This window comes from Copadichromis virginalis, linkage group LG12, assembly GCF_057382275.1.
Source record: "Copadichromis virginalis isolate Kocher_CV1m ecotype Utaka linkage group LG12, C_Virginalis_male_GT1.1, whole genome shotgun sequence".
In the NCBI taxonomy this organism is placed as follows: domain Eukaryota; kingdom Metazoa; phylum Chordata; class Actinopteri; order Cichliformes; family Cichlidae; genus Copadichromis; species Copadichromis virginalis.
Window position 1 is genome coordinate 966,739 of NC_140629.1, and position 26,760 is coordinate 993,498.

General features: G+C 42.6%; 1 protein-coding gene and 2 long non-coding RNA genes across 4 annotated transcripts; 1 reads left to right on the top strand and 2 right to left on the bottom strand.

The window, feature by feature from the left end:
* Positions 1-4,336, top strand: LOC146696201 (fatty acid synthase-like). Its single transcript, XM_085474280.1, has 4 exons — positions 1-161; positions 292-390; positions 831-1,082; positions 1,210-4,336. The coding sequence occupies exons 1-4, from the start codon at positions 72-74 to the stop codon at positions 1,345-1,347; spliced, it is 579 nt and encodes a 192-aa protein (XP_085330406.1). The 5' UTR covers positions 1-71; the 3' UTR covers positions 1,348-4,336.
* LOC146696202 (uncharacterized) lies at positions 3,491-7,875 on the bottom strand. The gene is made up of 2 exons (XR_014923189.1): positions 6,760-7,875; positions 3,491-3,805 (listed from the first exon to the last, which is right to left on the bottom strand). It is a non-coding gene; the product is annotated as an uncharacterized LOC146696202 (long non-coding RNA).
* A 5,974-nt stretch (positions 7,876-13,849) lies between these two features.
* Positions 13,850-15,919, bottom strand: LOC146696203 (uncharacterized). 2 transcript variants are annotated; one of them, XR_014923191.1, is made up of 4 exons: positions 15,670-15,919; positions 15,151-15,270; positions 14,808-14,866; positions 13,850-14,628 (listed from the first exon to the last, which is right to left on the bottom strand). It is a non-coding gene; the product is annotated as an uncharacterized LOC146696203 (long non-coding RNA). The 2 variants fall into 2 exon arrangements; XR_014923190.1 differs by having other exon boundaries at positions 15,151-15,919.
* Positions 15,920-26,760: the final 10,841 nt, after the last annotated feature.

Consider the following 26,760-nt stretch of genomic DNA (forward strand, 5'->3'; position numbering starts at 1 on the left):
TCAGGCAGGTGCAGCCGGACGGCCCGTACAGAGTCGCTGGATATTCTTCTGGTGCCTGTGTAGCATTTGAAATGTGCTCTCAGCTGCAGACCCAGAATCAGCCTGTGGAGTTCCTGTTTCTCTTTGATGGCTCACATTCATATGTGGCAGCGTACACACAGGTCAGAGAAACACTCGCGCATCTTTATTTCATGTATATGCTGTATAGCGTGTGTGATGTTGGTTTTGAAGGATGAGCTCTGGTCACATGATCTGCATGTGAACAGGTTTAACTGTGTTTTTGATTTGCAGAGCTACAGAGCCAAGCTAACACCCGGCAACGAGTCTGAGGCTGAGACTGAAGCCTTGTGTGCCTTCATCCAGCAGTTCACTGGCATTGAATACAACAAGGTATACTGTCTCTGACCCACAGGTTCACACACAAGTATTCCTTTATGTGGCATCAGCGTTAAAGGCCACACAACCTGAGCTTTTGCCTCACGGCGCCTGTAAGGTAAAGATGGTGACTGTAACACAGTCTGGAGCTGCTGTTCCAGCACAGTCTGTGTGTGGTGCAGGTTTGACTCAACAATGATGTGATGTTTGGAGCTGTTATGGAGACTAAAGTAAAACATGCGGTTAAATCAAACCTTCGTACAGTTTCTCACTGAAAGCTGACATTTGTAACTCCTGAATATCAAAACATCTTCATTTTGCATTTTCATATACATAAGATCTGTGATGTTCATTAATAATGTGTCACTTACTTTTCTGAAAACAACAATATCTCCGCGAGCACGCGGTAACGTTTGCTATGAACTTACAGTCGTCTCCATGGTTACATCCTACAGCTTTTGGAGACTCTGCTCCCGCTGTCAGACCTGAATGCACGCGTCAGTGTGGCCGTGGACCTAATCACCTCCGCTCACAAGGACATCGACCGAGACTCACTGCACTTTGCAGCCTCCGCCTTCTACTACAAGCTAAAGGCTGCTGATGCATATGTACCTACTGCAAAATACCACGGCAGCGTGAAGCTGCTGCGCGCCGAAACCAGCAGCGAATATGAGCAAAACCTGGGAGCTGACTATAAGCTCAGCGAGGTACCGATGCACATTTACATCAGTCTGTAGTACTTATCTTCACTGTGCGTGTGTGCGCTTGTGTGTGTTTCTATAAACTCTGTCTGAGCCTTCCAATGTTCAAACTGTGTACTGCGTCTTTCTTCAGGTCTGTGATGGCGAGGTGTCGGTCCACGTCATCAAGGGAGATCACCACACTTTCCTAGAAGGCGCGGGGGCGGAGTCTATCAAGAACATCATTCATAACTCGCTGGCTGAGCGAGCTGTCAAACCAAGGGAGGGTTAAACATCCACCGTCTCTTCACCCTAATTCCTCAGCTTTCCCCAAACTAGACTGTAAATGTGTCGTTATAGGAAGTGTTTGCACTGCTTATGTTTACACGCTACTGTTATCCTAATATCCCAAATGTTAATGGTTAGTGAACCAGTCGACATCCCATCATCTCACAGCTCCATCGATTCCAACTGCAAGTTTTGTTTTTTGTTGCCATATGTTGTTGTTTGCAGAAGTTCATCCCACAACAAAATAACGTGGTTAAAAAATTAATGTAACAAAGTAACAAACACTGACACATTGATTGAATCCTGAATTACATAACATCACTCAAATTGGTGTTTCTGCTCATGCAGACATCAGTAGACAGGCAAACGTGCTGCGACCAGCCTGATGAGCGACTGTGGAGGGAGGGCTGACCCTGCAGCCGTGTTTCTGCACACTAACTACTCGTAACACAAGTTGGAGGCATTTCTTTATTTTGTGATATTTGTTTACTTTTCAGTCATGTGACCACACAGTCATCAGTTACAGTGGCAACCAGCAAATGTTTACGTTGTCAATAAGTTAACAACAAATTAAGTGTTTCATAAACTGTGTTTTAACAATGACACTCGTGTTACTGTAATTTACAGACCAGTTATTTCACTAATTCAGAAGAAAAACTGCTTCTCTTCATGATGGACTGTGTCAAACACACGCTGTTGTTCTGACAGACGCCTGTGACAGAGGCGTCGCTAAGGACCAAATGTGTCTCTTCAGAGGTTAATCAGAGATGTGAATGATCACTGTAACAGTGAGATCATATTTACTGATGTAACCTCTGAGAAACTGTTTCCTTTTAAAGGCTTTGGTCCAGAGATCTAAAACCTCAGCAAATAATCCAAACCTGAGTACAACAGCTGGCCTGAGACCTGTGATTGGGTCAGTGAAGGAAGCTGCTGATTGGAGATGAATGTGCTGAGGAGTCACAGTACGATGGACGTGACAATAAAGGCCTCTGTGTTTTATTGTAACATTTCTGTTATGTTTTGTAGGACTAATAAGGGCCTCAACAGTCGCTCAGTGTTTTCCTTCATTGTAACGAGCCTGTCCCGTTGGATCTATGATTCCTGTGCTTTTGTTGTCGTTACTATTTCTGATCATTTATCTTGTAAATATAGTTTTTGGGTTTTGTTTTTTAGAGGATGGGTCAGTTTATCAGGGACTGAAACACAAATCCTGTTGGCCCAGAAAATTCTTAGTCGCTGTTGGCGCCACCCGACCGTTTAGTTCAGACCATTAAAGTAACGACTGGTTCTATATGACACTTTTCTACATGCAACAAAGGTGGTGATGGAAGGAGGAGAACAAACTTTTTTGTCTGTATTTAATAGCACAATGAAGACCAGACAGCAAAGCAGGGAGGGAGAAATAAAGGGCCTCAGGTCAGAGTTGAACCCGGCCGCAGCATTTACCCCATGACCAGGTGACGTGGTCACCCGCCCGACCCTTACGCACAGCAGTATTTCACTTCAGCTACCAGGAGTATGTGGGTCGAGCATGCAGACTGAACTTTAGCTGCATGTTAGAAAGCCGAGTTTATGAATGAAGGCTAGAACAAATGTCCCGGCTGAAGGAGGAGGGGCTGCAGAGGTGTATAAACACAGGTGGGCGGGGCAGGGCTAGTGTGCAGGATGACTCAGTGACCTACACTGACCCGTGTTGGTGAACATTTTGTTAAAGTTAAATGTTTTCAAGCTGACAAGTAAATTATCCAGCGAGCTAAGTTGAGCTGACCGACGTGCAGTAAGGTTTTCATGCTCTTCACTAACAGCTGATCGCTGAGAATATATCAACAGTAATAATGTCCTGTAATTCCCACGGCTCTGTATGTCACACCTGCGTATGCTTCCCCATCACATTCATCACCTGTTCCTCTGGTGTCTCTGATTGGAGCACGCAGGTGTGTGGAGCAGAGTGAAATCACACACCTAATGCTGTTTTATTCAACCTGGATCTTGGAAGTTTTGATTAACATCAGTGTCAAACATGAACTAACTCTTTGTCCCCTTCAACATTACATGTTGTTTTTTGAAGTAACAGGTTCAGTGATCTTAAAAGGCTGCGGTAACGTGTCGCTGATAAAACACTGAGTCATTTTCAAATTATTCACTTTAGTTCAATTCAGCTTTATTGTTTTATGTGAAAGTCTCCATCCTGTGTCCTTCACTTATCTTTATCCCAGGTGTGAATTGTTCACAGGACTTAAAAGAAGGACGTGTCTGTGGAAAAGGCTCCGGCCAACCTAAACTCCTCCCTCATCAGGACACAGAAGAGCCGCTGAGGCAGCGCCTTGGAGTACGCTGCTGGTCGCGGCACACAGGTGCGCAACAAGATCTCCCGGCCTGCTGGAGGAGGGAAGTCTGGTACTCTGCTGCTTCCCCCAGTTTGCTTCTTGTCAGATCCCAAGTCCTCATCGACGGGCAGCCTAAAAGGGCAAAGGTCAAATGTTAGCAAACAGCAACCGATTCTGAAGAAATGTGCTGTGTGATATTCAGAAGTACTGTAACCCGAGTCTCCCACAGAGACCTGATCCAGACTACAGCTCACAAACACAGCTCCTCTACTAACACCTCACTGCAGCTGCACGCTGCTGATCCTGTCTGTGATTAGAAATGATTTCAATAAAGTAAAACAGAGGCTCGTTTTCTATGAGCGTAAACAGGGATCTCTTTTTCAGTCTCAGTGTAACAAACGTGTTTACTGAATAAGTCTTTCAGTAAAAATGTTTTTGTTAATTCAGTAAAATCTGCAAAGATGACTTGTACTGTTGGCAGCAACAAACAGAGACAACAGAGTGTGGGACAGACAGGAAGTCAGGACACGTCTATGTGCTTCACAGTGGGACTAGAACATGAACATTTCTACACACACCACAGGCAGCAACTGTGCAAACCTCCACGTCACCAAAAACACCCTGCAGGTCCCATCAGAGCAACGGCAGAGAAAACAGATGAAAGGTCTGTTAGAGAGAAAAACGCTTCGCTGCTTTCTTACCTGTATGACACCAAAAGGGTTTTGTTTTTTTAATAATAAAGGCTTCATGTTTTACAGTTAAAGGTAAAGCTCATGCAAACATGCAGGCTTATTTGTCTGATCAATGCAAAAGTTCAAACATGTCTCTTTCAAGCCTCATTATCAGCTGAGATCATAGTAAAGACACAGACAGGATCCTGATCCATCTGTTCTTTATATAATTACTGTTTTTACTGTAATGTAGAATATCATGGACATAATACACAGACTGCAGCCTAAATACTGCTAAAAACAGCTCTTTTTATTTTTAAGGTTTCACGTATTAACCTTTTATTATAAAAGTCACCTGATCCTTAGCAGGTGTGTATACAGAAATACACCAGGTCATTATTTAAGCAAAGCGAAGCCAAACTGCTCCTGTGTGACAGATGAAGTCCACCTTTAAACAGCATTTAGATGCTGCTAATGAAACTCGATTAGTGGCAGCACTGGTCTGTGGGCTGGGGACACTGGTGCCACCAGTACAGCGCGCACTTTTCACAGCGCCACCATGTGGACCAAACTGTATTCTGGGTCAAACCTGATGTTTTATCATTTACACTGAACAAAAATATAAACGCAACACTTTTGCTTTTGCTCCTGTTTTCCATGAGCTGAACTCAGAGATATGAAACATTTTCTACAAACACAAAAGACCCGACACTCGCAAGCAATGTTCCCTCTAAGCTGCGCGCGTACACAATTGCGCACTGCTGGCACGGTCTCTGCACAGAAAATCTGCGTTGCGCGCACAAAAAAAAAAAAAAAAAAAAAAAAAAAATTCACCTGAATTGAAATTAAAATGAAAACTTTAACAATCCTGTTTTGCAGTGTTAGTCAGTGACTGGCTGCTCCCGTATAGGATTAGAACGAGGCCACCTTATCCCGTAGTCCAGCCAATCATGCGATTCACATTCGTATATACGCAGCTAATCAACGTCGCTGTCAGGCTCTGACGCGGCTGATGTGGAGTGAAGCCACGTTAATGACAACGTGTACAACCATTGGAGATGTGAGCAGGACCGACGGAACAACTGACGGGAAAAGTGTGGACTTTATACCAGTTTTTAAATTGTGTTGATCGGCCGCGTACAACCAGAGTTATGATAAAAATATCTGCAATGTTTGGTTTTCTTCCTGAATACTGTCGTTGTTTATATTTACTGCGGGAAGAAACGGTGAAAACGCCGTTTTATAAGGAAAACGCTCGAAAGCCTGTGAGCAAAAACAACACCCCACCACCCTTTCCTATTGGTGGAAAAATGTACCATGTGGACCAATCAAAAATTATATGGCAAGGGTTAGAAACGGGAGGAAGTTTTAGGAGTGACGGCGGTGCTTGGAGATGTGAGAGATTTGCGACGTTTAGCGCAAATCTTATGTAGTGAGTGTGTAGCGTAGTCAGCAGTTTTGTTGTGTGTGTCAGAACAATGAGGCGACTGCTGAATGTTACAGGTGTTACAGCAGTGATACATCTGCTGTTGTCCTGCAGGTATCAGGCTGTTGTTCTCCTTCATCTCATAGTGGACACAAATTATTTTTTGGAGTGGCACAAATAATTTGTGTGGCATCGGATTTGATGCAGAACAGCTGATTGTTCTGTAAATAGTTTGAAATGTTTAATTAAAAAACGCCTTGGCTACATTTTTAGGTAAACAGCTGCAAAAAACTTTGTTTGCATAACTCGGTTACTTTTTTGAAGAAGTAACTATATAATTAATTGCCCAACATTGGTCATTATATCCTGTATTTTGCAGACAGAGTTACAGACTCTCTCCCAGACCACAGACTCATAATACAAGTCAGAGCTTTATTAAAAAAAAAAAGAAAGAAAGAAAGTTGTGTTTTCAAAATTAGAGTTATTTTTACTTCCAATAGTGTTAACATACTGCACAGGTCAGGAACAAGATTTTTTGTTACATTTTCATTGTAAGTGGGCTGAAGCAGTTAATTAAAAGTAGTCTAACATGCCACACCTGTGAGGTGTGGCATGTCAAGGTGCTGATTAGACAGCATGAATATTGCACAGGTGTGTCTGAGACTGCCCACAATAAAAGGCCACTCTGAAATATGCCGTACATGTGTAGCACAATGACACACATGTCGCAAAACCAGTCAGGATCCGGTTCAGCTCATGGAAACAAAAGTGTTGTGTTTATATTTGTGTTCAGTGTAACAAATACTGAGACGTCTAATAATGTTGTGTGTTGTTCATCTGAGGACGCTGCAGAGAACCAGATTATTTTTATTATCCTGTTTGTCTGTTATGTGAACCTTTAGAGGATGTACCTTATAATGACTGAGTGTGTTTATCGCACTATGTTAAATGTAACTGTGAGCGACACGAGGCTTACTGCTCATGGTTACCTCATCAGTGGTGAAGTCAGCCAGCTTGATGCAAGAAAGAGGAAGAACAAAAGGATGAAAGAGCAACACACAGATGAAAAACAAAAACAGACTTTCTAACCGACAGAGCTGAAATCTGAACATGTCACCAGCTGCAGGAGGCAACGCTCTGAACCACGTCGTTCCTCCTCCAGATGGAGCTTTTACTGCCTATAGTCTCTTGACATACAATGGTTGGATTGTCCTATGATACTGTATCAGCTGAGCCTCAAATTCTTATGATCTCGAGCTTCAGTCTCAGTGAATCCTTAGTTGGCTCAGATGCATCATCTGGTGTTTGAGTGTAACAAGGTGGTTGTAACACAAAAGGTGTGTATGTGTTTGTGTAAACAGGTGAGTGTGGTTTGTAGTGTCCAACTAAAGCAGCGTGTCTAACCAACCACATCTCCAGGGCTGAATCAGGTGACCACGAGCCATCGCTCCACAGCTGCTGAGGGAGCTACAACCCTCATTCAGCCTTTCATAGACATACGGCAATGAACTGTATGAACAATAAACTTTATTCATACACACAAATCCCTTTAGGGTTGTGTCAGCGAGGGCAAACGTGCCACATCAAATACATGGAGCTACAAGCTGTGGTGACCCACTGTCAGTAAGGGAGCTTTATTACACACACACAGCATCAAATCATAACAACAGTTACCTCAAGCTACTTCTATGTTATAAGGCAAAGACCCTGCAGTTACACAGGGAAACATTAGGTGACCGTCTGTGAGCGACAGTGGGAACCAAAGCCTCTAACAAACATCCATCGATAGATGAGGGGCAGACGGGCTGAATGCAGAGAGGTCTACTAACACATGTTGAGTGAAGAAGAAACACCCAGTGCATTATGGGGAACTTAGACCTATAACTTAGACCTGTGTGCGCCTTAGCATATGCTACTTCCGGCGCATAGCGCTTAGTTTCCGGTGTGATATTCGCTCCTTGTTCACGGTCGGGTTTTTCAACCAAATGGACGAATCAAGTGGCAATTTACATTTTTCGAGATGTCGAATGTATCTGTAGATGATGTTGATCGACTTGTCGATATTTCCCCCCCGCGCCTCAGAGCAAACGAGAGAAAGGATTCAGATTTTATGACGTGCAGCATGTCATAGCACGTAATATGGAACGCCAGGACTGCCATAATGAATTAATTAAATACACCATTAAATAATTAATTAAATGTGTCAATAATTAATTAAAATTGGAATTAATTAATTAAATAAATAGTTATGACACATGTAATTAATTAATTATTGACACATTAAATTAATTATTTATGTATTTCACATTTTAATTAATTATTGACACATTTCATTAATTATTGACACATTTAATTAATTATTTAATGATATATTTATTTATTTCATTTTGGCAGTCCTGACGCCTGGCTCTCATCATGAAATAATTTTATCTGTCATCCTCACCCATCAAACTCAGGGGGCGGGGTTAACGCTGATCGAGTCAAAACCATTGCTTTGGCCTGGTGGCCATTGTTTCTAGCACACAACAACCGGCATGTGGAAGCTAACAGAACTGAGCTTTGAAAAACCCTGTTTGTGTGTTACCAAATACCGTTTTAATATTTTTTTAGCCGAGAATGTAGTGGTTTAATCTTCATGTGTCTGGTCGGTTTGTCAAGATACAGCCTCTTTGCAAAAGTGTTTCGATGATTTCGGAGATGTCTGCCCAGTCTCACGGCAAAGCGTGGGATAGACCCGCTTGCCTCGCAAGCAATCCCACCGACAAAGCGCAGGCCCCGGTACACAGCTGTAGTAACCCCCGCTGACTTCTTTTACTGAGGTTATATTTATCGATGTTTTATTTCCTGATGTTCTTATGTGTCCTACGTGTTTCAGTCGCCAATTCTGAATTATAACTAACATTAAAAACATGTTTAAGGAGGAGAGAGAGCAAATAAATCTGTTTAACATCTGATCTTTGGGTTTTTGTTCAGTAATCAGTGTGACCTGTGTATAAACACATAAAAGAGATAACGTTGGTGTTTCCGTCATGTAGTAACTGCTGGCTTTAACTGTACAAAGGTTGTTCGACACTATGAAACACATACAGACTTCATGATGTTCGGCTAATATTTTTATTGTGAATATTAATCATGCTGACCTCGCTCTGTACACCACGCAGCGAGGTCAGCATATCCACGATATCCTCAGCTCCATGAGTTAACACAAAGTTTCCCAGCTGACTATCTAACTGCCAACTATTCCAGAGACGTGAAAATATACAGCATAAAGAAAAGTGTAAGAGACTCAGCAGCAGATTAGAATAACAGTTATACATTTAATAAATCACCAAATGAATCCAAGAAACGAGCAAACCTGTTCCGACAATTTGAATTTGTATTCCCTCAGCTGCAGACTCGCTGCTGTTTAAATGTTTGAAAAGGAAGATTAGATATAAAAAACGTCAAACATAGACTCAGTCTGCCTTCACATTTGATATGAGGCCAGCACGTATAGTGGCCTCAGCAGGCTATTACTGAAATACACGTGCTATATCATAAACTATGATATAAACAGGGAGGTCCTATTAACATGTTTAGTTTTAAAGGACACCTTCCTGCCTTTAGTCTCATTCATGAGCAGTATTCGTTTTCTTCTAACATCCAGAAGTCTGCACAATGTGTTTCATAGTTTGTAACAAGCCTTTGACAGGTAAACATAACATGACCGAAAAAGCAAAAAAAAAGAAAAAAAAAAGAGAGAGAGTGTTGACATAAGAAGAGAAAATTCTCTCAATTATGGAGACAGGCAATTGGTTCATTTATGTTTGATGTGTGTTTATTCCTCCCTAAATATCGTCGGTGAAGTTCGCCATGCATGTCAGATTTTCCTGCGCATTTTTTATACCTCTGCCAACAGAGAGAGAAAAAAAATCACATTCTAACAGACAGCTGGTGCTTAGAATACAGTTGAATAACTATTAAAAAACAGATGATATTTAGATGATAGTTCAGTCTAACACATGTGCCAGTGAACCATTAAACGTCTGTGAAACTATGCAGTTATGAAACGTAACTTTAACCTCAGCCAAACCGATTTGCTCAGTTGTAAATAAAACAGCGAAGTAAACGTGACCCGACAGACAGAACCTGAGTGAATGAAGTCCAGCGTTTAACCACTGAGAGCTAAAACTCAGCTGAGGTTTCAAAGCTGTGTGCCGGTGATTGGACATCAGCCGCTGATAAAGCTGTTCGCCTATAAAGTGCTCTGTAAGGAAACGAGCTCCAGCAGCTCTGCGCTCGGGGAAAACACTATATTTACTTATCTTGTGCAGAAAAATGCGCTGACATTGCTTTATATCGAGCACCGGCTGCCCAGTTAAACTGTGACTATCACCAGGTAACTAGGCGTGTTTCTTGAATTAGCAGCAGGTGTTAAACAGCTGACAGATGAGGAGGAGGATGCATGCAGGTAAACTGAGGGTCTGTTGAGCTGATCGCTGGTTTCGTGAGAAAAATGTCAGCTCGTTCTTTATGTTACAGAAGCACAGAGACACAAGACCAGGCGGAAAGAGACGATCGTTCGGTGAAAATGAGAATCTGCGAATGCAACATGTGGAACACGGAGAGTGGAATATGTAAACAAACCGGTTAACGTAACCCCCTCGGTGCACTCTGCATGCTAACTGTTAGCAGAGCTAGTGAAATCTCTGAAAACATCTGAGCACTTTTGCAAGCATGTTCTATGTTGACAACCTGACCAGACATACGGCGCGACATTCGCGGCTAAAACACTGTTAAAAGTGTAGCTGGTGACAGAAAAACGGGGCATTTTAAAACTACACCACCACCATTGCTGCTTGTGATTTGATCTGCATTCTGGGATACCTGGCTGCCCCAAGTCTACACAAGCAATCGATTTTCTAGGATCGACCTGTTTTGACTTACTTTGCACGGCAACCAATCAAATGTTAGAGAAGCTGCATGGGCAGCGTTAACCCCGCCCCCTGAGTTTGATGGGTGAGGCTGACAGATAAAATTATTTCATGACGAGAGCCAGGCGTCAGGACTGCCAAAATGAAATAAATAAATACATCATTAAATAATTAATGAAATGTGTCAATAATTAATTAAATGTGTCAATAATTAATTGAAATGTGAAATACATAAATAATTAATTAAATGTGTCAATAATTAATTAATTACATGTGTCATAACTATTTATTTAATTAATTAATTCCAATTTTAATTAATTATTGACACATTTAATTAATTATTTAATGGTGTATTTAATTAATTCATTATGGCAGTCCTGGCGTTCCATATTACGTGCTATGACATGCTGCACGTCATAAAACCCAGTTTCTTGATTAACATTTTTAAGAGTTAAGTTGTAATACTTTTGTGCATTATTAAAACAAATCCTAAAATTCTGTATCACTGTGCTGTTACGAGAAGGTAGCTTGAATGTAGGTATCTGGCCCTGTGTAAATCTTGAGCATGAGTGATGTTGTGGGACAGTGCACCAACTACACAGGTACAACAGCCGGAGAACCAAGAACCAGGAACAGCTACTTGGTGATCCCGACACAGACTCCAGCTTTCCATATCTGCATCTGCAATGAATATTAATAGAGATAAAATACAATCTTTTATCCTGTCTTCCTTCTCTCAGCCCAACCGGTCGCAGCAGATTTGGCGCTATATAAATAAAATTGAATTGAATTGAATACAATTTGCGCTCTCAGAGTGCTTCTTGTTTGTTTTTGTTGTAATCTGACTGTGGATTTTGATGTTTTTAAAAGCATAATACAGCAAAAAAACAAACAAACAAACAAACAAAACCCAGAAGGCCTTTTAAATTTCTTTAAATATTGTTCTGCTTTAGTCAAATCAAAAGATTGTATATTATTAACTTGAAATTGAATTGTGATTTTAATTTTAGGAATAGAATTTTAAGAATATTAGTTTTTACTGTCTCCAAATGGACAGGTAAAAAGCAGCTTTGAATTGACAGACCTCAAATAATAATATATTTCTTGGATTCGAGGGGGCACCCAAACTCCACCTACACTACTGTGCTAGACAGCAATATCACAGAACAGTGAACTCTTGGCACACACAAAAAATCCCCAGTGTAATCAATCCTCCACAGCAATGAAACACTGGATTATTGGGTACAGACACTCTCTTGTAGCCAAAAGGTCAGAGGGTTAGTCCTTTCCAAAGCTATCAAAACATCATTTAGCAGGGCAGCGGCAAACAGTGTCTGAAAAGTGACTTTTCATAACCACTGTCATACTTATTAGATATTAAATTTACAATTGTTTTCTTCTCTGTATTGTTATCCATTCAGAACCAATACAATTATCCTGATAGATGCAGAAGGGAATGTGATCTTCACAGAGCGCACCATGCTTGACTGTGACACAACCAAATGGAGCACCAGTTCTTTCCAGTTCAAACTGCAGGAGTGAAGACACAATGGAGGAAACCTACTCTGTGCCTTTCTGCATCATCTCTCCTTCCGTTACCTTTTCCTCACCATCTCCTTCAGCTGAGCCTCATGTGACCGCAAAGACTCATCAGCACTTTTTTTATTCAGCTAGTCACTAGCTGCCTCGTTAACATCAGTTTCATATATTTCTTACTTTTGATTTAATTTAAAGATGTATGCTAATTTTTTAAAAAAAGCAAAGATGCCAAAGGACATTTAGAGTTTTGTAGAGGAAAATATTTTACCTACATGTCATGAACCTTCTCAAAAATTATAGCTTGAATGTAATTTGGTAAATATAAGATTGGTGTGATGCCATTTTCTGTCATGAACGCTAGACATTGTGGCCCTTTCACACACATGGCAAAAGACAGGAGATGATCTGTGTTAGGCACATTACATGCAGTACGTTATGACTGGTTCTGACATTAGTGGTTTTAAATACAGCTTGTCTGGGTGAAGTGTAGAAAAGCTCGTCTGCGGTGCATGAATACATGCTTTTTGGTGTCCGATGTAACCTTCCATCCATGATTTACATTTTATGCTCTATTTTCAGGCTGCAGGCTAAATTGGCATCCTATGACAAGTCCTAGGGTCACATATATTTTTCTAGAAGATTTAAGTTCACACGAGTCATCACCAGGATTACTGGCTACTTTGTAAGTTTCTGATTACCCTTTCATTGGTGTTTAGGTAATTTTGCGTCACAGCATCAAATGTTTCAATGCACTGTTAAATGCACTGGATCTTGAAAAAACAGCCTGAAAATAAATAACAGTTTATCCAAACACCTCTCTTTTTGATTGTTGCATTATGATTACGGATACAAAATAACTGTCAGGAGCCATGTGCTCACACACATATCAGTATAGGCCTAGGAAGCTGGCTCCGCTGCTTCCTGCATGACTCTAGGATTTACCCACATGCAGGTGACGTATGAGTAATGTATTTATTAATGTGAAGAAAGCTTTTTGTAACCAGATTGAACCCATGGTTAATTTGACTTCTGTTCCCTAAAAAAAAAAGAGTTCAAACTTGATATGATTTGTGAGTAATATGTACATATGTATTTTGATCTTTTGTTAGTTTTTTCCATTTAAAATCTCCCTATGGTCATTTAACCAGTATCCCTGGTTTGCAGTGTTATGCCATCGTATGTACTTTAGCTGACCTGCAACTGTTTTCAAACAGTGACCCCTCCTGCCTGTGTGGAATATTGCACCCTTCAGGATGTACCTGAACATTTGGTGTATTTAAAGATTACCTTCTTATTTTTTTAACCAGCAGAATGGGCACTGGTATCTTCACATCAATGTTTTAAAGCAATACAGCATCTAAAGAGGTGTAGAGGAGTATAAATCTAGACAAGTACAAATAGAATACCAGTGGCACAGCATTAAAAAATAATGGGTTTTTTTTATCTGATTAATTTCAGCTGTGAAACAAATTTGTGGTTGTATTACCATCACTCCATGTTTATAGGCTGTATGTAAACATCTTTATAGTTTTCTTCATATACTGTGTGCTGTAAGCATCCACCAGTCCCAGAATTAGCACTCTCTGCTAAAGGCAGCAAGAGTCCACTAGACAAAACCAAAGCATGTTTTGTAAGATTTTGCATCACTGATTAAATATATCTGAATTTATTGATTCATGCAGGAGGTGTGTAGCACATGCTCACTTTAATGTTATGTTATAATTTGGTTGCTCTTCCCATTTTTAAAAACATTATCCTTTTTTAATGCTTGTCGGCTACCCCTTGTAGTCAAAGTGTGCATAAAGGGATTTCACGCAATATCAGGAGTTTCAAAAATGTGAACCATCCCACTGGATGGCTTCACATTATGTGAAAATGGGGGAGGGGGGATTCCAGTTATTCAATGGGACGCCGTTTGTAAACTGAATGATGCTGGAATTAGTAGCAACATTTTTCCACATTTAGCTCCAAGCCTTATTAAAAACATGTTTTTTCAAGTCATTTTTCACAATATTCAAATTTCCAAAGAGGAATTGGAAAATGTTCTTTCCCTGAAAATGTCTTTTACTGAAGCTGCATCTATCCTCTCCATCTCAAGGCCTACTCTGTAAGACTATTATAACAAGTAAGTTATACAGTCGCTTACATTTAATGCTTCATTGAGCTGTATGTTTAAGTGTAGAAGAAAACCAAAGATCAAAGACGACACAGTTCAGTGCCAGTTAGCAAAGATGATGCATTTTGTCCTTTGGATGTATCATATTGCTGGTCTCTGTCAGCCTCTGTGGACCTTCACCACCATCTGCACCACGCACGAGGGCTTGAGCCCATATTCAGATAGAGATGCAGAGTCGTTCACCAATAGCTTCCCAGCGACAGTCAGCCGGACTTCAGCCATAAGATATCCTACACACACAACAGAGGACAGAGATGAACCTCACAAAATATTTAAACATGTCAAAAACTATTATGTCAGGTTCCCTGAACACCACTGAAGATGCACACATTTTAAACACACTCCTGTGTCCAAAACTCCTTAGCAGTGACAACAAAGTTAATATTTCAAAATCATCCTCAGTGCACACCTTTTCCCCCACTGTGGTCAAGATGCTCTTAGCTGTTTGGTTCCTCCTGCTCAGGATTTCTTCAAAGGAAAAAAGGAAACAAAAAGCAGTTTTAAAAGTTTTTTGTTGGTGGTGTTTTTGACTTTCAAGCTCAATCAAAGCAGAAAAAGACTTCAAAACAAATTCAACTGAATGGATGGGTATAATCTTCCATTGAAAGCCAGCAAGAAATAACAGTTTTTTAGAGAGTTTTGGTCATCATACACATAACAGCAATCACTGCGTTTGCAATATAATCTGTGACTATTATGAAAGTAACATACATAACTTGAAAAGCTAAAATCAATCATAACATTAAGCTCACCTTGTTTTTGTGGAGAAGGTGATCAGGCTTTTTCTTCACGTCCTGAGACCAGGTGCACTGGATCATCACCAGCTTGTATCTTCATCCTTTTTCACTCAGTGAAGTCTTTCTCTTTGTTCCCTTTGCAACAGAAAACTACCGTGTGATCACAGGTGAAGTTAGGGATATTTTTCCTGTGCAGTTTTTATAGTGCTTCATTTGGTGAAGCTGTTGATCCACTTTGATCTCAAAGGATCTCGACGGTGGAAAAAAGTAATATTTCTCCTTACCATTAGGCTAAATATAGATATAACAATTTATAATATGTCAGCAGCATCCCCATAAGGGAGGTCTCCCTGTAGTGTCCCGAATGCAGATCCATTGTGATAAGAGAGAATGGATCAGATTTGAATGTCCTCTGTAAAGTGTGCACAGCAGTAAATGGACAGCCGTTTGAATTCTGCTTGCAGTGTTTGAGGGAATGGGAGAGTCCACGGCCTTGGAAAGACTGCTGTGAAAATCACTAAAAACACTACAAACCTGCCCAGATAACCTTTGGTTCATTGGAGGAAGTCCACGGATGTCCTTCTATCCGTCCCTGTCTCACCTCCTGGTTGAGTACAGCAAGTGGAATTGTAAATTTGTTGTTTGTCCTCGATGTAAGGTAAAGTTATGTTTTCTATGCCTGAAGAGCTATACTAAATGTATTTTTTTAAAGCGACTTCTGTGTACCATGCTCCAGCGGTGTAGCTGTATGGCAGAAGAAATAATGACAGAGACACAAAGCTTCCAAGTTTTACTTTTGATGTGGGAGTGCCTTATTTGTAATAATGTACCATGCTGTGTTTTTTAATTCTCTATCTCTCTAATTCTCTCCAAATCAAATATAATTAGTGTTGGTGTTACGGCCGAGAGGGCCCGGCTGTGGGTGTGGACTCAAATGCAGACACAGAGGGAGGCAAACGGGCGTGAACACAGTGCTTTATTTACAAGTGTCTAGTGAAATTACACAACAAGAGACTATGAATGCTATGAATTATGAAATGCTATGAACTGTGAACTGTGAGGCCAAACTGTGAACATGAAACTGAGTGCTATGGCTAGGTGCTGGATTTCACGGATGGAAAAAGGGGCAGCGGCTTGGATGGAGGTACGCAGTCACTATAATGAGAAGAGACAAGTAGTCAGTGGCAGTCCAGTGAATCACAGCTGCAGGATTAGGCTATGGAGGTTAGGGCTTACGCGTTGCAGGTTTAAAGTGTCATGCGAGGAAGGGGTGTCCAGGGGGTTCCGGGTGAGGAGTGTCCAGAGAGGATCCAGAATATGCGTGGAGTGAGGGACTTGGCAGGGAGGCAGGCAGGTGTAGTCCGATGGTGGAGAGGAAGAAACCAGATGACAGAACCAGCGTCCAGGCGGAGATGAGAGTAGTTCGGGAAACGTGACTGCCAGGTGGGTCCTATGACAAAGAAAAACACGGTGAGGGAAAAGCAGTAGTTGAGGGTTCTCACAAGGGGTTCGCAGCCTAGCACTGACATGGGTTAGCAGAAGATCTGGCAGAGGTCTGTTGTGAATGCTGGTCTTATATGCAGGTGACTTGATTGGAACCAGGTGTGGAAGCTGATTGGAGTCTCTGCCTGAAGGTAGAACCCAGCGGAGTGGAAAAACCCCGTGCTCACCCGGACCATGACAGTTGGGTTCTATTGATGAGAAATTTGCTACTAAATGTGATCTTTACAGCTGCATTATGTCTGAATCATAATGATAATAAACCTGAAAAATGTAATTCATTCATAAATGTGAAATATAGTTAATCATACATTATGTTATTACTCATTCCTTAAGATTTAGTTATTTTATGTTGACCTGTCATTGTCTGCTGCTTCTTTAGCATTAGCTTGATGGCATTAATCACTTGTGCTATTCAGGCATTTTTTCCGTGTTTTTTTTTTGTTAGCTTTATGATGACTGCTATTTTTTCTTCTAAATTGTTTAAGGAAATCAATGTCTATTTTATTAAAACCTTGTTATGCTTAATAAACAGTTAGGGTGTAAAGCATGCATGTTACAAGCACGTAGATGCTTTTATTTACAGTTTGTCGTTGGTTTCTTCTGCTTGTGCAGTTTTCCAGCCACCTTCTTCCCGTGCAGCACACAGTCCCAACATGATCAGATGATGCAGAACAGCCGTGTGGGTCAGCATCCCCTGACACCACACCCTGAACCCACCAGCCAAAGCCCTCCCTGCAGCTGAGCCACAAACCACATATTATCTCATTTAGAAAAATGTTTTGAGTAACTGACAAAACACGTAGTTAAGATTAATTTTTAGGGGTTTTGTTGGTTTTATAAACAGTTTAGTTTGAAACACACTGAATAATTCATTAACTACATTTTAAAAATCTGAAAAGCACTGTGGCGGGGCAGGGCCGTGCAGAGAGGTTTAAAGGGACGGGTGCTCAAAGTTAAAAAGGGGCACATTGAACCAGGTTGAATAACAACAACACACATTCATCAAGAATCTAATATGGGAAGAGAAGGGCTGTGTTGATCTGAGACTGTAGACATTAAAAAGTCCATAGGAGAGATGGTAGCTGATTAAACAAGTGTCATGAGATAATAACAAAATGCAAAGATTGGTGACAGCGCTTGGAACCATAAGGCAACAAAAAACTGTGAGAAATAAATTAGGCTCTGCCTGTGAATCACTCTTTGCTTCTCTTCTTCCTTCCATCCCATCATTTCATATATCACTCTCCACTTGCTATGTGAGAACAAGGCACAACTTGTCTGTGAAGGTTCTCAGTCATCCAGGTCATCGTAGTCTTTGCAAGCTCCTTTGAAGGCACAACTTGCTATTGCAATAAACTATAATCTAATTATCCACACCTAACAACTCTTGCACTTAATCTATAATAAAATGATGACAGAAAAATGTTATAGCACTGCCTTTAGTAGCCTCACACAGCTCCTGCTGTTTCCTCCTCATGTCCTTACCAGGCATGTCTGGACAATGTTATATCATGAGTAATATTTTTAAAAAAAATCCATCTAAATAAAACACACACATGCACGCACACACAGTGACATTTTAGACCTTCTTCAGAATACTGTATATACTATGGGCATCACGGTGCTGATCCATAATCCTTACATTATTATTTATTACTAGAGCTACAATAATAACGCAATGAGGAGGGGGAAGTAATAAATATGAAATAATGTATTTATGATGATTCCATTTGTTTCACTATCCACTCTGTGCAGGGGCAAAGCTTATTACATTTTTAAACTGCAGAGATACAATCATTTTACTGCTGTAAAATCCAACTTTTGTCTTATTTAAAATATAAATCTAATATAATCTGCTTCTTAATGTATGTTCTTTAAAATACAGCGTGTGTTTTTAATATATTATAATTATAATAATTATTATGTGGACATGCATATTAGATCGTTTTTTAGTGAAATATAATCCCTCCAGAAAGGCAGGAAAAGCCCGGAAACTTACTTTAAAACTAAATATGTTCCCTAAAACGGTGACAGAGCTACAGATCCATGACAGCCTTACACAGGTAGCCAGCAGCTGTGACCAGCACTGCTTGTGCAGTTAATAAAAGGACAGGTAATGTTTGTCGCGCTGTTGCACACACAGCACGCTCGTTTGTTTCAGTTCGTCAGTTGCCACAAGACAACTTACCAACGTGTACGTAATAAGCTAATACTCCTGGGTGCTATACACTACAGTGCACGCTGTGCACCTACTTACTGGGTTTGTCGCATCAGTCTGTGTCTCTGAGTTAACTTGTGTTTCTCCTACAGCTCCGGACCGCAACAAATGCGCGTGCTCTTTGTGAGCTCGTTCCCGGCTCGTAACCAGCGCGTTCTGCCGTCAAGGGCGATCATTGGTTAAATGTGATCATGTGACTGATGCAAGCCAGATCCTTTTATTTAGCAAAACTGTGATTAATAGTTAAATATTATTGTTGATGGGCACAGACAAGACTCCGCACGCACACACACACACATAAAAAAAAAATAATTTTTTTTAAAAAGTTGCCTCAACAAAAGGGCACTTTGGGCACCCATCAGGAAAGGGGCGGGTGCTCAAGCCCCTCTAGCCCCCCCTCTGCACGTGCCTGTGGCGGGGTGTGGTTTGTGGCTGAGCAGCATCAGGGGAGGGGTGGAGCAGTGGGTGTGTGTGTGTGTGTGTCCATCCATCCCTAGGTGAAGCTGCACCCGATGAAGGAGAGGAAGAGCGCAAATAAGTGGGGCTAAAAACCACAGCACTTCTCAACGGTTTTTCAGATAGAATCAGATAGAAGCGCATTCTCCTTTATAAATATGTGTATCCCTTCGTTACCATGGGAACGAAGATAAAGGAAGTTGTAGAGTCAATGCGGACTTTGTGGACATTTGAAAAGGTCAGGAGTTAAGAGTGGGACACTTGGGGTTTTTTCTTCCTTTTTTCTTTTTCTTTTTGCCACAAGACCGGAAAAACGGCATGTGTCCCTAAGTTGCGGCTTCGGTACGTTGGGATCTACCTATCCGAAGAGGAAGACGCATAAAGGGAGTGACTTTTTTTTTTTTTAATTGGCAGATAATTTCAAATGCAGCGTTTCTATCAGCTCAACAAATGTCAGCACACACAAACTGTGTGTAGTGTGTAGCACAGTGCGTTGGTAGCCAAATCGCCGGCTGCGGTGTTTGACACGAAGAAACAAGAAATCAAGCTGAGACAAGAAGAAGGTTTAGAAAGACAAGACAGGAGAGGAAGAAGAGACGTTACATTTAAAGGTAAGGACTCCTCATTTAAAGATCACGTGTAAGTCCTCGTGTTTTTAAATCACATACTGGGTCTGTACAGGTAACATTATGTTTTTTACATAGTGTGAAACGTGCTACAAATCAAACTTAGGTAGACTGTGTTACTTAAAGGCTGCAGGAAAATACTCGGTTGTGTTTAAAAAGGTTAGTTTGCTGTACTGTGATGGATTTAAAGCAAATAAGGATCCTAACTGCAAAAGAAAATAATTTTCAAAAAGGTTGAAATATCTAAAGCAATGGCAGATTTAAAAAAAAACACACACACAATAAAAACAACAGACTGCAGGGAGGTTCTGTTCTGTGATGTCACAATCAAGCTGGTCTGAATAGAGATACAGTCCCGATCAAAAGTTTAAGACCTCTTGAAAAATTGCAACAAAAAAATAAAAAAGTCATATTTTGCATGGTTGGATCTTAACAAGGTTCCAAGTAGAGCTTCAACATGCAACAAGCAGAAATTGGACAAAAGCATTTTTTGAGCATCCAATTTATTGAAAACAAACAGAAAAATAAACAGAAATCAAAGTTCCAAACATGAACTCAGTAATGAATAGCTTCACAGCTATTGCTGATCACTTCAAAAAATTTGTTGCGGCTCTGTTATAGCATCACACAAACATCTCACATAAGCTCTATCTCTACAGTTTTATGTCGCACTCATAGCACACTATGCCCACATTTGTGGAGAGCAACCTTTGCATCATTTGTGGTAATGGGAAACAGTAAGGCATTTTGTACCAGGAGCTCGTTTTGCTTGTCGACCCCTAACAGTCAGCAGATAACATGTTAATCAGGTTATGTTATGACAATCCCTGCAGCACATCCATTTAAATGTCTTGGAGACGTGAGCGGGGGGGCCAACTTCACTCACTCTTCAAATCCAACAAAAGTGGTATCAAACGTTTGTGCTACGTTTGTGCTGCAAAAATTTTCGTTTGTGCTGCTATCATTTTAAAGATATTATTAAAAATTTCTAGAGGTCATCAGAGGTCAACCAGCCCCCTCATATTAATGGAATCAAACAAAATTGGTGTCAATCAGTTGTGCTATGTTTGTGCTGGTTTGTGCTGCTAAAGTTGTCGTTTGTGCTGCTTCTGTTTTCAAAGACATTAATGAAAATGTAAAGGTCAAATGTACTGTTTATAAGATTGGGGAAAACTGCAGTCAGCTGAGACTGAAGAAGTCACTTGGATGAGTGACGAAACGTTTCTCCCACTGAAAGTGTCCGGATGAACAGAATCAACCTTTTGGAATTTACTTACCCGGATGATTAAGCACGCATCAAGACGTTGTTTTATTAATATCTTTAAAATGATAGCAGCACAAACGAAAATTTTTGCAGCACAAACGTAGCACAAACGTTTGATACCACTTTTGTTGGATTTGAAGAAGGTGGGGGGGCCAACTTCACTCACATTTTGGAGACCGTTGATCAAACGTAAATATGTCCAGTCACTTTTGATTCAACCTGCTTAGCTTGATCTCACATTTGCCGTTTCCTCTATCTCTATCCCCTGTGTGTGTCTGTTTGTGTGCTTGTGTGTTTGTGAGTGTGTGTGTGTGCGTGCGATGATCTCACATTTGTCATTTCTTCTTTCTCTCTCCCCTTGTCTTGTGTGTGTGAGTGAGAGAGAGATTATCATCTAACATTTGCCATTTCCTCTAGCTCTTTCCCCTGTGTGTGGGTGCATGTGTAAAGGTAAGAAGCTTAGTAATGAAGTAAATGAATTCATTGACGGGTGAACAAACAAGGGCAACACGGTGGCACAGTGGTTAATATAGTTGCCCGCACAGCAAGAAGGTCCTGAGTTCAACTCCACTATCAGGCTGAGGTCTTTCTGTATGGACTTCTCATGTCCTCAAAGTGTTTGTGGGGGTTCACTCCACGTGCTCCGGCCTCTTTCCAAAATCCTAGTTTGTGGAGAAACTCTGAAATGCTCTTAAGTGTCTAGGGTTGTCTGTATCTGTGTTAGCCCTGTAACAGACTGGTGACCTGTCGAGGGTGCACCCTGCTTCTCGCCCTAAGATAGCTGGGATAGGCTCGAGCTGCCCTGTGACACTGGAAAAGAAACACAGCAGAGAATGGATGGGTGGCTGATCAAACGTAAACATTTCCAGTCACTTTCAGTTCAAGCTGCTTAGCATGATCTCACATTTGCCAATTTCTCTATCTCTTCCCCCTCTGTTGTGTGTGTGTGAGATATTCTCACTTTTGCCATTTCTTCTGTCCCTTTCAACTGATCTGTGTGTGTGTGTGTGTGTGTGTGTGTGTGTGTGTGTTTGTCCCACATATTGCATACTCTGCTTTTGTCCTCAAATCAGGTAGGAAGTGTCTGTGTGGTTGAGCTGGTCTGGTCTGTCTAGACTTTCACTAGATAGATCAGGCTGCACCCACCTGTGAAACAGGTGGAGGGTCACCAGGACATGCAGAACTCGCTGACAGACTCCTGGCCACCTCTTGCCTCCTTAGTAGAAAGGGGCCACTCCCAGAGGCAGAGGGCTGTGAGGCACCGCCCGCCGGGCCCTCTCCTTTGGGAAAACCCTCAACACTGGGCCGAACCTTGGAGTTCTGTATGTCCATTCAGGCACACTCCATGCTTGATCTGTGGGCAATTCCTCTCAGAAGTGGAGGTCACGGTGGAGGCGTCGGAGGGCGGAAGGCGTTCCCTCAGTGGCTCTCCTCTTCTGAGATTGTGTAAAAACAAAAGTTAATGTAGTGTAAGCAGCTTGAAAGAAAGTAACTGAACTTTTTTAAATTTCTGGGAGACGGTTGCTCACACGCGGGCGGCACAGTGGTTAGCACCGTTACCGCACAGGAAGAAGGTCTTGAGTTCAGCTCTACCGTCGCTCTGTGTGGAGTTTGCATGTTCTTCCTGTGTTTGCGTGGGTTCTTTCCTTGTACTCCGGCTTCCTGCTTCCTGCCACAGTCCAACGACCTGCAGTTAGTGGCAATAGGTAATCGAAGAGTGTAAATTGGCGATAGGTGCGAATGGTTTTCTGCGTCTATGTGTTAGCCCTGTAACAGACTGGTGACCTGTCGAGGGTGCACCCTGCTTCTCGCCCTAAGATAGCTGGGATAGGCTCGAGCTGCCCTGTGACACTGGAAAAGAAACACAGCAGAGAATGGATGGGTGGCTGATCTAACGTAAACATTTCCAGTCACTTTCAGTTCAAGCTGCTTAGCATGATCTCACATTTGCCAATTTCTCTATCTCTTCCCCCTCTGTTGTGTGTGTGTGAGATATTCTCACTTTTGCCATTTCTTCTGTCCCTTTCAACTGATCTGTGTGTGTGTGTGTGTGTGTGTGTGTCCCACATATTGCATACTCTGCTTTTGTCCTCAAATCAGGTAGGAAGTGTCTGTGTGGTTGAGCTGGTCTGGTCTGTCTAGACTTTCACTAGATAGATCAGGCTGCACCCACCTGTGAAACAGGTGGAGGGTCACCAGGACATGCAGAACTCGCTGACAGACTCCTGGCCACCTCTTGCCTCCTTAGTAGAAAGGGGCCACTCCCAGAGGCAGAGGGCTGTGAGGCACCGCCCGCCGGGCCCTCTCCTTTGGGAAAACCCTCAACACTGGGCCGAACCTTGGAGTTCTGTATGTCCATTCAGGCACACTCCATGCTTGATCTGTGGGCAATTCCTCTCAGAAGTGGAGGTCACGGTGGAAGCGTCGGAGGGCGGAAGGCGTTCCCTCAGTGGCTCTCCTCTTCTGAGATTGTGTAAAAAGAAAAGTCAATGTAGTGTAAGCAGCTTGAAAGAAAGTAACTGAACTTTTTTAAATTTCTGGGAGACGGTTGCTCACACGCGGGCGGCACAGTGGTTAGCACCGTTACCGCACAGGAAGAAGGTCTTGAGTTCAGCTCTACCGTCGCTCTGTGTGGAGTTTGCATGTTCTTCCTGTGTTTGCGTGGGTTCTTTCCTTGTACTCCGGCTTCCTGCCACAGTCCAACGACCTGCAGTTAGTGGCAATAGGTAATCGAAGAGTGTAAATTGGCGATAGGTGCGAATGGTTTTCTGCGTCTATGTGTTAGCCCTGTAAGAGACTGGTGACCTGTCGAGGGTGCACCCTGCTTCTCGCCCTAAGATAGCTGGGATAGGCTCGAGCTGCCCTGTGACACTGGAAAAGAAACACAGCAGAGAATGGATGGGTGGCTGATCAAACGTAAACATTTCCAGTCACTTTCAGTTCAAGCTGCTTAGCATGATCTCACATTTGCCAATTTCTCTATCTCTTCCCCCTCTGTTGTGTGTGTGTGAGATATTCTCACTTTTGCCATTTCTTCTGTCCCTTTCAACTGATCTGTGTGTGTGTGTGTGTGTGTGTGTGTGTGTGTGTGTGTGTGTGTGTGTGTCCCACATATTGCATACTCTGCTTTTGTCCTCAAATCATGTAGGAAGTGTCTGTGTGGTTGAGCTGGTCTGGTCTGTCTAGACTTTCACTAGATAGATCAGGCTGCACCCACCTGTGAAACAGGTGGAGGGTCACCAGGACATGCAGAACTCGCTGACAGACTCCTGGCCACCTCTTGCCTCCTTAGTAGAAAGGGGCCACTCCCAGAGGCAGAGGGCTGTGAGGCACCGCCCGCCGGGCCCTCTCCTTTGGGAAAACCCTCAACACTGGGCCAAACCTTGGAGTTCTGTATGTCCATTCAGGCACACTCCATGCTTGATCTGTGGGCAATTCCTCTCAGAAGTGGAGGTCACGGTGGAGGCGTCGGAGGGCGGAAGGCGTTCCCTCAGTGGCTCTCCTCTTCTGAGATTGACTTTTGTTTTTACACAATGTAGTGTAAGCAGCTTGAAAGAAAGTAACTGAACTTTTTTAAATTTCTGGGAGACGGTTGCTCACACGCGGGCGGCACAGTGGTTAGCACCGTTACCGCACAGGAAGAAGGTCTTGAGTTCAGCTCTACCGTCGCTCTGTGTGGAGTTTGCATGTTCTTCCTGATTTTGCGTGGGTTCTTTCCTTGTACTCCGGCTTCCTGCCACAGTCCAACGACCTGCAGTTAGTGGCAATAGGTAATCGAAGAGTGTAAATTGGCGATAGGTGCGAATGGTTTTCTGCGTCTATGTGTTAGCCCTGTAACAGACTGGTGACCTGTCGAGGGTGCACCCTGCTTCTCGCCCTAAGATAGCTGGGATAGGCTCGAGCTGCCCTGTGACACTGGAAAAGAAACACAGCAGAGAATGGATGGGTGGCTGATCTAACATAAACATTTCCAGTCACTTTCAGTTCAAGCTGCTTAGCATGATCTCACATTTGCCAATTTCTCTATCTCTTCCCCCTCTGTTGTGTGTGTGTGAGATATTCTCACTTTTGCCATTTCTTCTGTCCCTTTCAACTGATCTGTGTGTGTGTGTGTGTGTCCCACATATTGCATACTCTGCTTTTGTCCTCAAATCAGGTAGGAAGTGTCTGTGTGGTTGAGCTGGTCTGGTCTGTCTAGACTTTCACTAGATAGATCAGGCTGCACCCACCTGTGAAACAGGTGGAGGGTCACCAGGACATGCAGAACTCGCTGACAGACTCCTGGCCACCTCTTGCCTCCTTAGTAGAAAGGGGCCACTCCCAGAAGCAGAGGGCTGTGAGGCACCGCCCGCCGGGCCCTCTCCTTTGGGAAAACCCTCAACACTGGGCCGAACCTTGGAGTTCTGTATGTCCATTCAGGCACACTCCATGCTTGATCTGTGGGCAATTCCTCTCAGAAGTGGAGGTCACGGTGGAAGCGTCGGAGGGCGGAAGGCGTTCCCTCAGTGGCTCTCCTCTTCTGAGATTGTGTAAAAAGAAAAGTCAATGTAGTGTAAGCAGCTTGAAAGAAAGTAACTGAACTTTTTTAAATTTCTGGGAGACGGTTGCTCACACGCGGGCGGCACAGTGGTTAGCACCGTTACCGCACAGGAAGAAGGTCTTGAGTTCAGCTCTACCGTCGCTCTGTGTGGAGTTTGAATGTTCTTCCTGTGTTTGCGTGGGTTCTTTCCTTGTACTCCGGCTTCCTGCCACAGTCCAACGACCTGCAGTTAGTGGCAATAGGTAATCGAAGAGTGTAAATTGGCGATAGGTGCGAATGGTTTTCTGCGTCTATGTGTTAGCCCTGTAACAGACTGGTGACCTGTCGAGGGTGCACCCTGCTTCTCGCCCTAAGATAGCTGGGATAGGCTCGAGCTGCCCTGTGACACTGGAAAAGAAACACAGCAGAGAATGGATGGGTGGCTGATCAAACGTAAACATTTCCAGTCACTTTCAGTTCAAGCTGCTTAGCATGATCTCACATTTGCCAATTTCTCTATCTCTTCCCCCTCTGTTGTGTGTGTGTGTGTGTGTGTGTGTGTGTGTGTGTGTGTGTGTGTGTGTGTGTGTGTGTGTGTGTCCCACATATTGCATACTCTGCTTTTGTCCTCAAATCAGGTAGGAAGTGTCTGTGTGGTTGAGCTGGTCTGGTCTGTCTAGACTTTCACTAGATAGATCAGGCTGCACCCACCTGTGAAACAGGTGGAGGGTCACCAGGACATGCAGAACTTGCTGACAGACTCCTGGCCACCTCTTGCCTCCTTAGTAGAAAGGGGCCACTCCCAGAGGCAGAGGGCTGTGAGGCACCGCCCGCCGGGCCCTCTCCTTTGGGAAAACCCTCAACACTGGGCCAAACCTTGGAGTTCTGTATGTCCATTCAGGCACACTCCATGCTTGATCTGTGGGCAATTCCTCTCAGAAGTGGAGGTCACGGTGGAGGCGTCGGAGGGCGGAAGGCGTTCCCTCAGTGGCTCTCCTCTTCTGAGATTGTGTAAAAAGAAAAGTCAATGTAGTGTAAG